Source organism: Pleurodeles waltl, chromosome 3_1 (genome assembly GCF_031143425.1).
Source record: "Pleurodeles waltl isolate 20211129_DDA chromosome 3_1, aPleWal1.hap1.20221129, whole genome shotgun sequence".
Classification (NCBI taxonomy): Eukaryota; Metazoa; Chordata; class Amphibia; order Caudata; family Salamandridae; genus Pleurodeles; species Pleurodeles waltl.
The window spans coordinates 578871784-578883776 of NC_090440.1; the positions used below are offsets into that span (position 1 = coordinate 578871784).

The following is an 11993-nucleotide window of genomic DNA, read 5'->3' on the forward strand; positions in this document are numbered from 1 at the left end:
CACATGTGCTCCAGTACTTGCAGGAGTTCCACATGGGAATATATACAAGGCTAAACCTAAAGATAAGCATGAACCCACCATGTTTAATGTAATTACTGGTGATGTTAATGAAAACGACATCAGTATACTTGAGTGTACATTTCAAATGCACAATCAAAAAAACAAAAAACACACAAAAAAAAAAAAGTCAGAACAGTCTTAATATGGTTGGCTAAAAACACTACATACAGACACTTGGGGCCTTATTATGAGTTTGGCAGACAGTTAAGGCCGACCACCAAACTTCCGACGAGGAGGTTGCCACCATAGTGGCTACCTGCCTGCCAGGCCCATTAAGAGTTTCCCACTAGGTCAGCGGGCAGAAACCTTGGTCTCCACCCATTGGCCCAGTGAGAAACAGCCTAAAGCATTGTCTCTGACTCGTAATCAAGCCGGCGGCAATGCTGTGGAATGTAGGATGCACAAGCACCCTCGCAATGCTCATTGTCTGCAAATCAAGTGCCAAGTGCCTGGGCAGTGCAGGGGCCTCCCTGGGGCCCTCTGCACCCGTTCTCTCTCAGCCTTTTTATAGCAGTGCTACTACCATGAAAAGGCTGGTGGACAACGAGGTCGTCCCCAGGGCAACGCTGCTTGCAGAGCTGCCCTGACGGATTGGGACCACCGCAAGCACCATACCGCCGGCATCTCAGATCCTGATGGTGCTGGCGGACTCACAGTGCCACGACCTCTGTGGTCAAAATATGGCACTAAGACTGCTGCATTGGTGGCATCCGACCCCCATCCGAGAGTCTGGCAGTCAAGTGACCGCTAGACTCGTGATGAGGCTCTTAGTAAGCAATTGCCTACACTTTCTTATATTCATCCAAAGAACTAGAAAAACAGATTGCTGAGGGCTCCGACAATAAAAGTAAATACCTTACGAACCAATTGGACGGACCACCATCACAGTCTATTATAATATGAGATAGAATGTTGTTGTACAAGTATTGCTATCATTATAGTACCAAAAGCCTATAGCTTACTGCACCTACCCAAATTCCATTAGTCCCCTCAAAGATGCTAAGGTCAGGGTATGAGCAAGGATCAGTGTTTAACCCCAATTTGCCTAAGCATACCACTGAAAAGAAGTGGAACCAAGATAGTGACATAGCACTCCTTCAATAAGAGTTAAAGGGCCCCTCTAGCACTCTGTAAGTAGGTGTAACACGTATGGATGCTTGTCTCCCACAAAAACGAATGCATCACGTTTTATACACGCTATGTCAGTTTCAGGAGGTATTTGTTAAAAGGCCGATAGACTCCCCTGCGCAAACTTTGCTTTCTGATCTAGCACGTGCGCTTTATAGGAGTACAATTATGAATTGATTTCCAGTGAAATTAAGGCAGGATTTCAAGATTGCTACAGGCACATGAACTATTAAAATATCTCAGTCATGAGAGCACTGAATAACTGGAATCTCAATTCTATAAATGGAGACATTCCATAGAGTTAACAATTGTCATCTGGATTTTGAATTAAATAGCTGATTACATATTTGGTAGGAGAGGTCTCTTTGCAAACTGAGAAGTTAGTAATGAGACAACAGATTCTTGAAACCCTTAGTTCTCATCAAGAACTCTAGGTACCCAAAGCCAATAGAGGAGCTGCACCTTGCAATGGGTTTTCATTGTATACCGGGTATACACAAATTCATTTGGTGGAATATAAAAAGTGAAAAATAGGTATCAAGGAAACCTTTATATTTCCAAAATGGGCACAAAGTAAGGTGTTGAGAAGTAGTGGTTATTTGCACAGCTCTGAATTCCAGGGTTCCCATACTAGCATGTGAAGTACAGGGCATTTCTCAAATAGACTTCTTTTTTACACACCTACATTCGGAAGGAAAAAATGTAGAGGAAGAAAAGAGGAAGTAACACTTGTTCTTCTATTCTGTGCTACCCCAAGACTCCAGATAAAAATGTGACCTCACTTGTGTGGGTAAGCCTAGAGCCCGCAACAGGAAACACAACATGGACACATCACATTTTTACACTGAAATACGACGTGTTTTTTGGAAAGTGCCTAGCTGTGGATTTTGGCCTCTAGCTCAGTCGGCAGCTATGGAAACCTTCCAAACCAGTGCATTTTTTAAAACAAGACACCTAGAGGAATCCAGGATGGGGTGACTTGTGGGGCTCTCACCAGGTTCTGTTTCCCAGAATCCTTTGCAAACCTCAAACTTTGACAATAAAAACACTTTTCCCTCAGATGTTGGTGTTGCAAAGTTCTGGAATCTGAGAGGAGCCACAACCTCCTATAGATGCCCGCCACCTCCTCTCTACAGTCATTCATTTGTATATTTCCATGTGCACACAAAAGGAACACCTACTGCTTTCATACGCCTATATGTTGCTTCCTTCTGTTCGTATTGCATGATTAGTTAAGCTTTTTGAATATTGTTCTATTCTTAAATTTGTTTGTATGCTCTGTATGTAGAGCTACTTTAGCTCAACAGATTTTAAGCAATTTGTGAAGAGTGTTCGGAAACTGCCTCTGTTCCATATCAGCACTTTATAACTAAATAAGAAATAAAATACAAAATAAGGATTTTAGTATGTCTGAAGAAAGCATCACATGATGTAGTCACAGAGTACAGACAGTTATCCCATGGAGTAGGTGCTCTTCAGAGTATGCATTTGCAACCCCCCATTAATGTTTTATTGCAGTATTACGTTAAAAAATGATTATGTAATCAAAAATAAACGTTGCACAAAAAGATAAAGGCTTTCTAAACCAGTACACCATGTGATAGAAAAAGCGACTGGAAACTATATAAATATAAGAAAGCAGTGCACACGTGAGCCATTCAAAGATGGTCGCCCGACAGATCTTTGGGGCAAGTACAACTCGCAAGGAGACAATGGCACAGTGAGACTGGTCATATACTTCTGTCTCGGGTAGTTTGGTCCAGAAGGAAGGGCCCCAAAATCAGTTATTACAGTCAGTCATTCATTCAGGCATGTGTTCTTCCCTGGATAGATGAGAAAATGCAACATTGAGAGTTGTTGATGCAGCAAGCGGCCTCCAAAGTGGGAACCGTGTTACATTACTATTTGTTGACATGCAGCTCATATGGTGCCATAGCATTTTCTTGTTCAGGGAACCCATTTTCTGTATGTGTTGGATTTCCATCAATTATATGTATTGTTTCTCAAGATATGGGAAGGGTCAGAAGAAACAGGGACGGAAGGGAGGGGAGAAGAAACATGATGAGGACAAGTTTAAAAAAAAAAAAAAAAAAAAAAAAAAAAAAAAAGAAGAAGCGCAGCTATGACGTGGTCAGCATTGACCGCATCATAGCCCAGAAGCAGTAGCTGAATTGAATTACAGTGCCAGCAGCAGAAGGCCAGCGGAGGGTCACTAATCAAAATGTAATTAATCTGTACTTCATCCCTGCACCAGGGCAAGCAATAGAAGTGACACATGGCAGGTGCTGCCCACCGAGAAAACAGCAAAGCAAAGCAATAATCATGGAAATGAATGGTAAGCTATGGGCAGGTTTCAAGCCCCTTTATGCCTACAAGAGTTTCGCAAGCAAGAGCGCATGGTCTTGCAGGCTCCACATAAAAAGACAGTTAAACTGGAAGTACATAGTGGTTCCTCTATCATAAAGCAAGCACAAGCACCAGCATTATCAGGACTGTTTGGAAAAGATAATCTGATGATACACGTTGGATGCAAATAATGGGAGACTGTGTTTCACTAGTAATGTCAGGAGAACAAGTGATGCTGGTGACTGGAGCTGGACGCCACAGCACTCTTCCCAATAAGTAAGGAATTCTCCTGGCAACAGCAGTGGAAGACTAAGTCTCAAGTCTCTATAAGACGTTTTCCAAGTAAATTTGCCCTGGAATGCAACCAGATTTTATAGGTTATCAAATTGCCTTATCTATAGTTAAATTATGGATAGGATAAAGTATCCACTGACGTACATTATAAGGATATTACAAGTAATGAAGCCATACCATGACAGTGTCAAGGAATGTGACAGCAGGCAGATATTCTTTATAAGGTCATGGAACTTCTAGGTGACTTGCAATACATGTTTCGTATATGGCAGAGAGTATTTTATTTCTCATAATACACTGGCACACCGTCCCCCTTCCCTCAAATTCCTGAAATCCTTTGTCTTACTCTTTCAGGAGATAGAATGGTTGCTAATATGAAATATATAAGGGAAATCTGCAGTGCAGCATTAAGTAGACCAAAATACATAAAGTACCTTGTTGCAAAGAGATATTAGAATTAGTTTAAAGTCTGATTTTAAAAAATTCAGATTTTGTAGAAATTTGTAGAGAGTTCCTATCTTTCTATAATAACCCAGACACTTCAAAAATAAACATGTTTCTATAAATATCTCATTTTGACTGATCCCTGTTCATTTCAGACAGAAATGCCAGAATAAAAAGCCAGTTCACCTTTTCGTTGTTTAAACTGCAGCTGCAATTATGCTCTGTGGCTTGCTTTTCATCCTGCCTGTTGGTACTTGGTGCAGGCATTGTGAGGGCACAACAACAGTAACAAGTTATTACAGTGGGGCAGCTGCATTATATCTTTATTACAGGTAACTGGAGACATCAAAACTCAACTGTAATATTAGGCCCTTTCATACAGGATTTGTAGGCTCCTTCCTGTGTATTATACTCTGCATACACAAATTGTGGGAAGAGGGCCTAATCTTCTTTGAGGCCACCAGGCACCTTTTGTACCTCACTAAAACTAACAAGCAAAGTCAGTCAGTGGCCTTATTATACATATGGCTGAAAACAAAGTAGTGCAACTTTGGTGGAGTAAGGCAAATGCGCACACTATCAAAAGGCCATGCTTCTCATTTCTTAATGTTGAGTTTACTATTGGTCAACGTGTATACTAATACCACCTGTGGCATTACGAAACTGATTATTCATCAGCTGTTTCATATTTTTAGATGACTTGTTTCTCAACAGAGTGATAGCTTATTTCAGCCTTGAAGAATTATTAAAATGGATGCATGATTACTAGTACATTTCCTTCCAGCTCTTAGCCAGTTCAAAGACAATGTTTTTGGAGACCAGCTTCTCAGTTCTTGCATTGCTTGAATGTATATGCTCTTAATTTGTGGCTAACATCGGGTATTCTGAATAGCTACACACAATGCACCCCTGTCCACAATGCTGCAACTCGTTTCCATCTATTGCTGTAAGATTTTCAGACAATACTAAGTAGATAAGTAATAATTGTGACCAAATAAACACAAGTATGTTTTAAATAGGGCGTCCAAAACATCGTAACTAGACACAGTGGCAAGAATTCAGTAAATAACGCAGGTCAATTAAAACGAAAGGAATCCTACAAATCTGCAATGTAGAAGGATCCCGATTACAAAGTACCTCCTACATTTCTTGAATTTTCCCAGTACAGGGTGAAAAGTATGGCACTCAATGGGTTAGTGTGATAACCTTTTTTCAACAATAATGAATGCCATGAGGGGCAGAAAAGTCAATGAGGATTTTAGGTTGTGCTAAATTGTCCAAGGATTACTTCTACTCATGGATAAGTGCACTCCTAAGAAGAAATTAGAAGTACATAACAAGTAAATGCAGAATTTGAACTTCATAAAAAGGAGTATACCAGAAGGCGGTGTGAGCTGATAAGAGTTCTGTGATAAAAAGTGGTTGTCACTTTGAGGTATGATAAGAATTTGGGACAAATGTTGTGTGTTTTTTGTGAGTGGCCCAACCATAACGTGTGCAATCGGTCAAAGGAACAACGTTCCTTCCACATGTACAACCAATGCATATTGTATGTTCATGATTATGGCAACAGTCCGCCTGAGCCAAATTTCATCAGTTTGGTTATTGAATGAACAATTGAAAAATTAGAATGGATTATAAGAGGTTACAGATCGTCAAGGGACCTGATCAAATTAACTTCTTGTCTGGTTATTTGCAGAGAAACCATTGTAACATCGCTGTGATCATTGTTCAATAACTAACTATTTGTGCTCATTCCGTGCGCTATACTCATGGAAGTTTACCAGAGTACCACAGTCCCAGGTAAAGGGCATTGGTACACAATGTGTGGAAATAAAATTGGGAAATCAAAATACTGTAACCTCCTGGTGAAAGGCAATCCGCACCAAATGCATTGTGGCAGCGGTAAACTTGAATGACAATAATATGTTATTTATTGATCACGATCAGGGCGGCGTTTGTTACATGAGAACAAGCATTTGAAAAAGAAAATAAAAATTAAGTAACAGATGTATTTTGTGGAAAACTATGAATGTAAAATAGGCATTGCTCACATGTGTGCCAGAGATACTGTACACATTTCTATGTAGCACCCTAGGTACCAAGTTGGAATCAATGACTAGTATGTCTTCCACGCGGCAGGCAAATTTAAAAACATAAGAATTATACAAGTATTTATTAACAGGACTTTTATTAACAGGACTGCACACTCTATAGGTTCAAGCAAAAATAACTCCTACCAGGACCGCTGACCCTCTATAAAGCCCAAATCCATAGAAACTACAAGGTTGGTCCAAGACCCACAAAAAAAAAAACAAAGAAAATCACAGGCTAAAACTTTAGTTGAAGTTGGATGGATACTGACAACAAGACAAAACGTTGCAAAAAAAACAGCTGGAGTAGTATGTGAACCTTAACTCCAGGCAGCATGCAATCTTTGCAGCCTCACACAATATTTCCGACATATAACAACAAATGACATCATTGATAATCATCCTTCGAAATAGACAAAACAAGAAACGCCAGCATATAAATACACTATGTACAGTAATTCAGTACTATAAGAATAGAAATTGATACCGCAGGATAACACTTCATCAGAATACCAATAGCATATGCATCGTCTCAAACATGACTTGATTAAAAAAAATACATACCCAGAACAATACAATGTTGCAAGTGTATTCTTGCCTTGCAACACCATATTAATTACTAAACCATTAAATGTCTCACCCTGAACGACACACTTACTCGTCTTTTAATGCCATGGACTTGCAACCTAACACACCTAGTGGTGGGGTAGGAGTTACTTTACGGCTTTATTTCCCGCCATTTGACTTTTGTAATATAAGTACTGATCACCTTCTGTCAAGCTTAACTAAATATAACTAATACAAATTGCTATTGCTGCCATTAGTATGATTTGCTTTTAGTTGTACTCATTAGAAATGTTTGATTAGTGACTACAATTTAGGGTTTGAAGCCATTGGTACCTTAAGATTGTTAGTGTAGAGGCCTGCCTAAAGAAAAGATGAACAGCGAGGGTTTTTGGTTGAATCTTGAAATCGGGCGACTATTCTATCACAGAATGATAGATTTCTGAATGTTACAGGCACTGGATGCAAGTGCTAAAGTATTTTCTAACTTCAGAAGTCCTGCAAACTACCCAACAATGCTACACAAGGAAAGATCAACGAGCCATTGTCAAACACAAAAAACGTAAGTGCTTCTAATGCTGCCGATTTCAGTTAGTTGGGTGCTTCTTCACACGATGAACCACACCAATCTAGCTGCCCCCCTTCCCCATATCGAGGCTTTCTCAACATTTGTAAAACAGTAAGACGAATCGCAGATTTAGCACATTGTTCTGAGGAGTAAAATAATAATTGCAATAGGTTCAGTATTGGACTGACTTGCTGCGTTATCATCAAACCTTTCTTCCACTTGACCTGTGAATTCAATATCCAGGACCCCACACAGGAAGCCGAACAAAACTTGAATTGGTATTTCCATCTTTGCCCACCACCTTTTTTTCAACAATTCAACTTCCTGATCCAATTTGGTTTCTTTGCACATTGCTACCTTGTACCAAGATAGTCATCTTAAAAATCATATCAGTGTACTCTGATGGTAACATATTACATTCATAATAATTTGACACATATTGTATTCCGATACTCCTCCGAATGGCATCCTGCAAGTGTCCCATCAGATGTGATGAAGGTTGTAGGGTGAGATGTTAAAGAATGAAGCTACACTTAATGCTAGATGAGTTCTGATCAATATTTCAAGATTACCAGGAACAGAAAACATCTAGCTCATACTTAGAAAGGCATGCCCATTTGCCCTGCTAATGCTGTGATGAACAGACGATTTATAGAGATCTATGGCGAGGCCCCACTAGATCTACCCATGACAAGTATAGTTACCCTCTCTGCAAATCTTACAGTGTCCTGCCCTAGTCACAATGCCTTTTAAAATGTATGCAGCAGCCCTACTGGACAACTCAACCTGCCAGCTCGTAAACTTGGAGGTGCTGGATTTCACATGCTATCACTTATGTCTTTGCTGCTCGTTAGTTGCGCAGTGCACCACTCAGTTCCATTTGATGGGATTTACCCAATAGTGGTTCTCGCGGGGTGATATATGCGTCGATCATTTGTCTGCTCTTTGATCTGGGTCGTTGCCTAGCTTGGTGGGTTCACCCTCAGACATGGCCATCATTTTGAATCTGAAGAACTCAGTGAAGCATTGGGTGCCTTAGAAAACACAAATACAAATCCCATGCTCCACCTATCGCAAGCAATGACAAGCCTGCGCCTCGCTGTCCAATAGCAAGCGTAGGCCGATACACTCTACATTCACATTAGAGCAGAGTATCTTGATGCCTTCTCCTGGGATAATGTCACCTGAATCTCTAAATTATTGATCCACTTCCTTTAACTCTTCCTTTGCATAATGACCCTTTCTTCAGAAATCTCATCATTCGTGCTGTGTGAATATAACGGAACGAGCGGCATGGGAGGACTACACTTTAGGATTACTGCATCAGTCTATGCCCTTCCTATACAGATCTAAATTTATTGAGCAAGCCTTTTTGAGTAAATCTGGTAAGGTAGCTCAGGTGGTCAATGCACCTGCAGCAGAGAAACATGTGGACTGTGTGGGCGCACGTTTGAATCGTCAAAACGCCTAAGGAGCGAATGTGACTGCTAGTGAGCATTTCATTAAATCTTCTGGTCAGTGTATCATATCCCAGCAGAACACTCTGCTCAGTCCATTATTGAGATCCTTGGGCAACCCACAGGTCATAAGTTCTAACCCTAGTAGAAGATTTCATTGGTTGATGTAGCTACTGCAAACATCCGCATGTACCCCGCAGGGTATCGACTGCAATCATCACAGATTTTAACTTCAACATGTGTTGGTAAAAGTTGGTATAAAGGGTTCCATTGAGTTTGGAATCATAAATCCTTACTAATAGGTGTCAAAATGTACTTTGTGCAAAATAACAGTTATTAGAGTAATACCACAGACCGGCGTAGCCACATGACGAGTCAGAGAGTAAACCACATTCTTGCCAGCACTTAAAGTAACAGCACAAAGAGTGCACCTTTATTTCCTTCGAAGGAACACAAAGTCTGGCAAGTGTGTGCGAGTGTCCAGCTGCGCTACCTTTGAATTCTAGCACCGCTGCCAGGCAGGTCATAACTCGGACATGTGAATTAGTGTTTGCCCTTGAAGTGAAACATTTCGAGCTGGGTATGCCAGCGGGATGGAAGGGCATACCTGCCACTCAACTCAGCCCCGCATACGTTGAATGTGTACAGGCACTGCTGTATGTCTCATGGAGTGAGTATGTGGGACCAGGACACGGTCGAGCTGATGAACCAGAGCCTGCAGGTCCAGTACCTGCTTCTGGCAGAAGCATAATGTTGGTAGCTGAACCTAAATCGTTCCCACTTCGTGCAAGCACTGAAGGAGGCCAATACTGCCAACGTACACCTCTGAACACCGAAGACCTGCCTCCGTCATTCCTTTATGCCAGGCTAGCTCCATTTCTTTCAACAGCTCCACTTCTTTCTAGTTTAAATATGGTGTCTTTATCTACCAATCATTACTCACTCTTTTAAAGCACAACAACTCTTAACATGCTTTATCTGGTGCTCTACTCAGAGACAGATAATTTTGCTTTTCTTCCAAGCTGTGGCCCCAAGTAGGTCATAATAGTTATGAACGTCATTTAGAAGACTAACGTATCAGATTAGACGCTAGAGACGTAAGGTCACGCTGAAAGGGGAAAGGTGATCCACTATTAATGAAAACTCCATAGCAGAGATCCTGTTTTTAGACCCACACTAGCTCCTTGTGGATATCCTGTCACGCAGAAGAGGAAGGAACTTCTCGCTGCTTTCAGGGAGATCTTAAAGCCGTCCAATTTGATACTGGAATGCACTGGCGAAATTCTATTTTAAATTGTAAGAAAGTGCAGCAAGAAAATCACAGAGGGACTGGGGTTGAGGCGAGGATCTGCTGCTAAAGACCATGCGTGACAATTATTCGTGATTTAAAAAAAAGCAGGCAGAGTATGGTACATTTAACCGGCAGCTCCTCTGCACAGGTCATCGGACACAACACCACTCGCACGCACAGACGCAGCACTTACACTGTAAAGTGGTAGACGAAGCACTTCCAGCCCGTCGGCCGCTCCAGGAAATTGTAGATGCGGCCTTGCACGTTGGTTCTGGATAGCAGGGGTCGGCGTGCGCTGTAGATGGACATTCGGGGGTCCATGCTGACGCGGGGGATGTTAGTGGTCACCAGCACCGTCTCGTCCTTTGGGTCCGGGGCGGGGGGCTGTCCGTTGCCTCCCGCCACTTTGCGAGCGGGCATGGGCTCGTAGTGGGCATTGGCTGCGTTCTCGGCCATCTCCATGGCCGACTGTTTCTTGTGGCTGCCCCGTCTGGAGGGCAGTGCCCGGGAAAGGCTCCAACGCCGCCGGTCAGGGGAGACGGACATGGGTGGAGCGGAGCCCGGGCTCCTTCCACAGGTGCTCCCGCCCTGACCTCTGGATCGGAAGGCGGTGGCGTCTGGGCTCCTCAGTGCCCGGGCTGCACAGTGCGTGCCCCAGGGTGCTCCCGCCCTGGCAGTTTGTTGCCCGTCCCTGGTAACTGCTCTCTGCCCTTCGGTGGCGGTGCTTGCTGTGCGCTCAGTGCCGAGGCAGAGTTGGAGGAGATGATACCAACCCGGATCGGGCACCCCGCAGCCCCTCACAACTTGCTTCAAACTTAGGCATGGCACAGAGGGAGTCCCGAAGGAAGAAGATTCCCGCTCCTCCTCCTGCGCACACCGGCTGGGAGGGACCTTTCCGTGTACTGCCCAATTTCAGCCGCAGGTCCCTTCTCTACCTCCCATTTAGAGACAACACCTAGGGGTTCCTCCCTCCCCTACGGAGAGTGAAACCACCACTACTCACTCACGCCACCCTCCTAAGTACCCCCTTGCTGAGAGTAAAGTGCCAGGCTGTTCACTCCCCCCCGGTGAAGCGAGTTCACACTACGTGAGATGGGACTCGTCTGCTCGGGATCCCGAGTGCGGGTCCAAGCCCTCCTCACCTCACGCTAACATCCCTGTCCCTACTGGTAACATTACACCAGCATGCCTTTCCCCCCCTTCCCTCGTGCTGTTTATATTCCCCGCCTCTCGTCAGCCTTCCTAAACTGAAACAAAGTGTCCCTGGTCGCTGCAACACTGCAGCATTTAACTGCAAGGGGAAAACTCCTCAAAGTTCCTGAAGGTAAACAAAACAGCCAATCTTCCTTTGCAGATTAACAAGGAACAACCAGACGATAGTTAGCCGCGCTTCTCCACGGTCCTAAAACCCGACTGATTCCTTCAAGTTATCCGCTCCAACCCCTCGTGTTAAGTGGCGGGCTTTAGACCCGATGCCTTGTAAAACAACGAAAGCTGCTGTTCCGCGCTGGAGCTATTCCGCGTCCCGGCACGTCAGTCACTCCTCACAGTGCACAGCTTGTGATTTGAAGCTCACAGTTGTTAGAGCGGTCCGTAGTAATAATTTACCTGCGTTCGGACGCTCTTTAGGCCGATGAATCTTTTGACTTAGTGGGAACTCTTTGTACTCTTAATCAATCAGTCTCATCAATAATCAATAACGAACATAAGCAACACCTTGAACAACATAACACTTTACAATTAATCCA

The 11993-nt window shown here is 43.1% G+C and overlaps 1 protein-coding gene across 1 annotated transcript in view; it reads right to left on the bottom strand.

Moving 5' to 3' along the window:
- KCNQ1 (potassium voltage-gated channel subfamily Q member 1) overlaps positions 1-11768 on the bottom strand; it is a 743603-nt gene extending 731835 nt beyond the window's left edge. Inside the window, exon 1 of the mRNA XM_069223021.1 lies at positions 10439-11768. Coding sequence (XP_069079122.1) covers positions 10439-10791 — 353 coding nt within the window. The 5' untranslated portion in view covers positions 10792-11768. The remainder of the gene's footprint in view (positions 1-10438) is intronic.
- Positions 11769-11993: the final 225 nt, after the last annotated feature.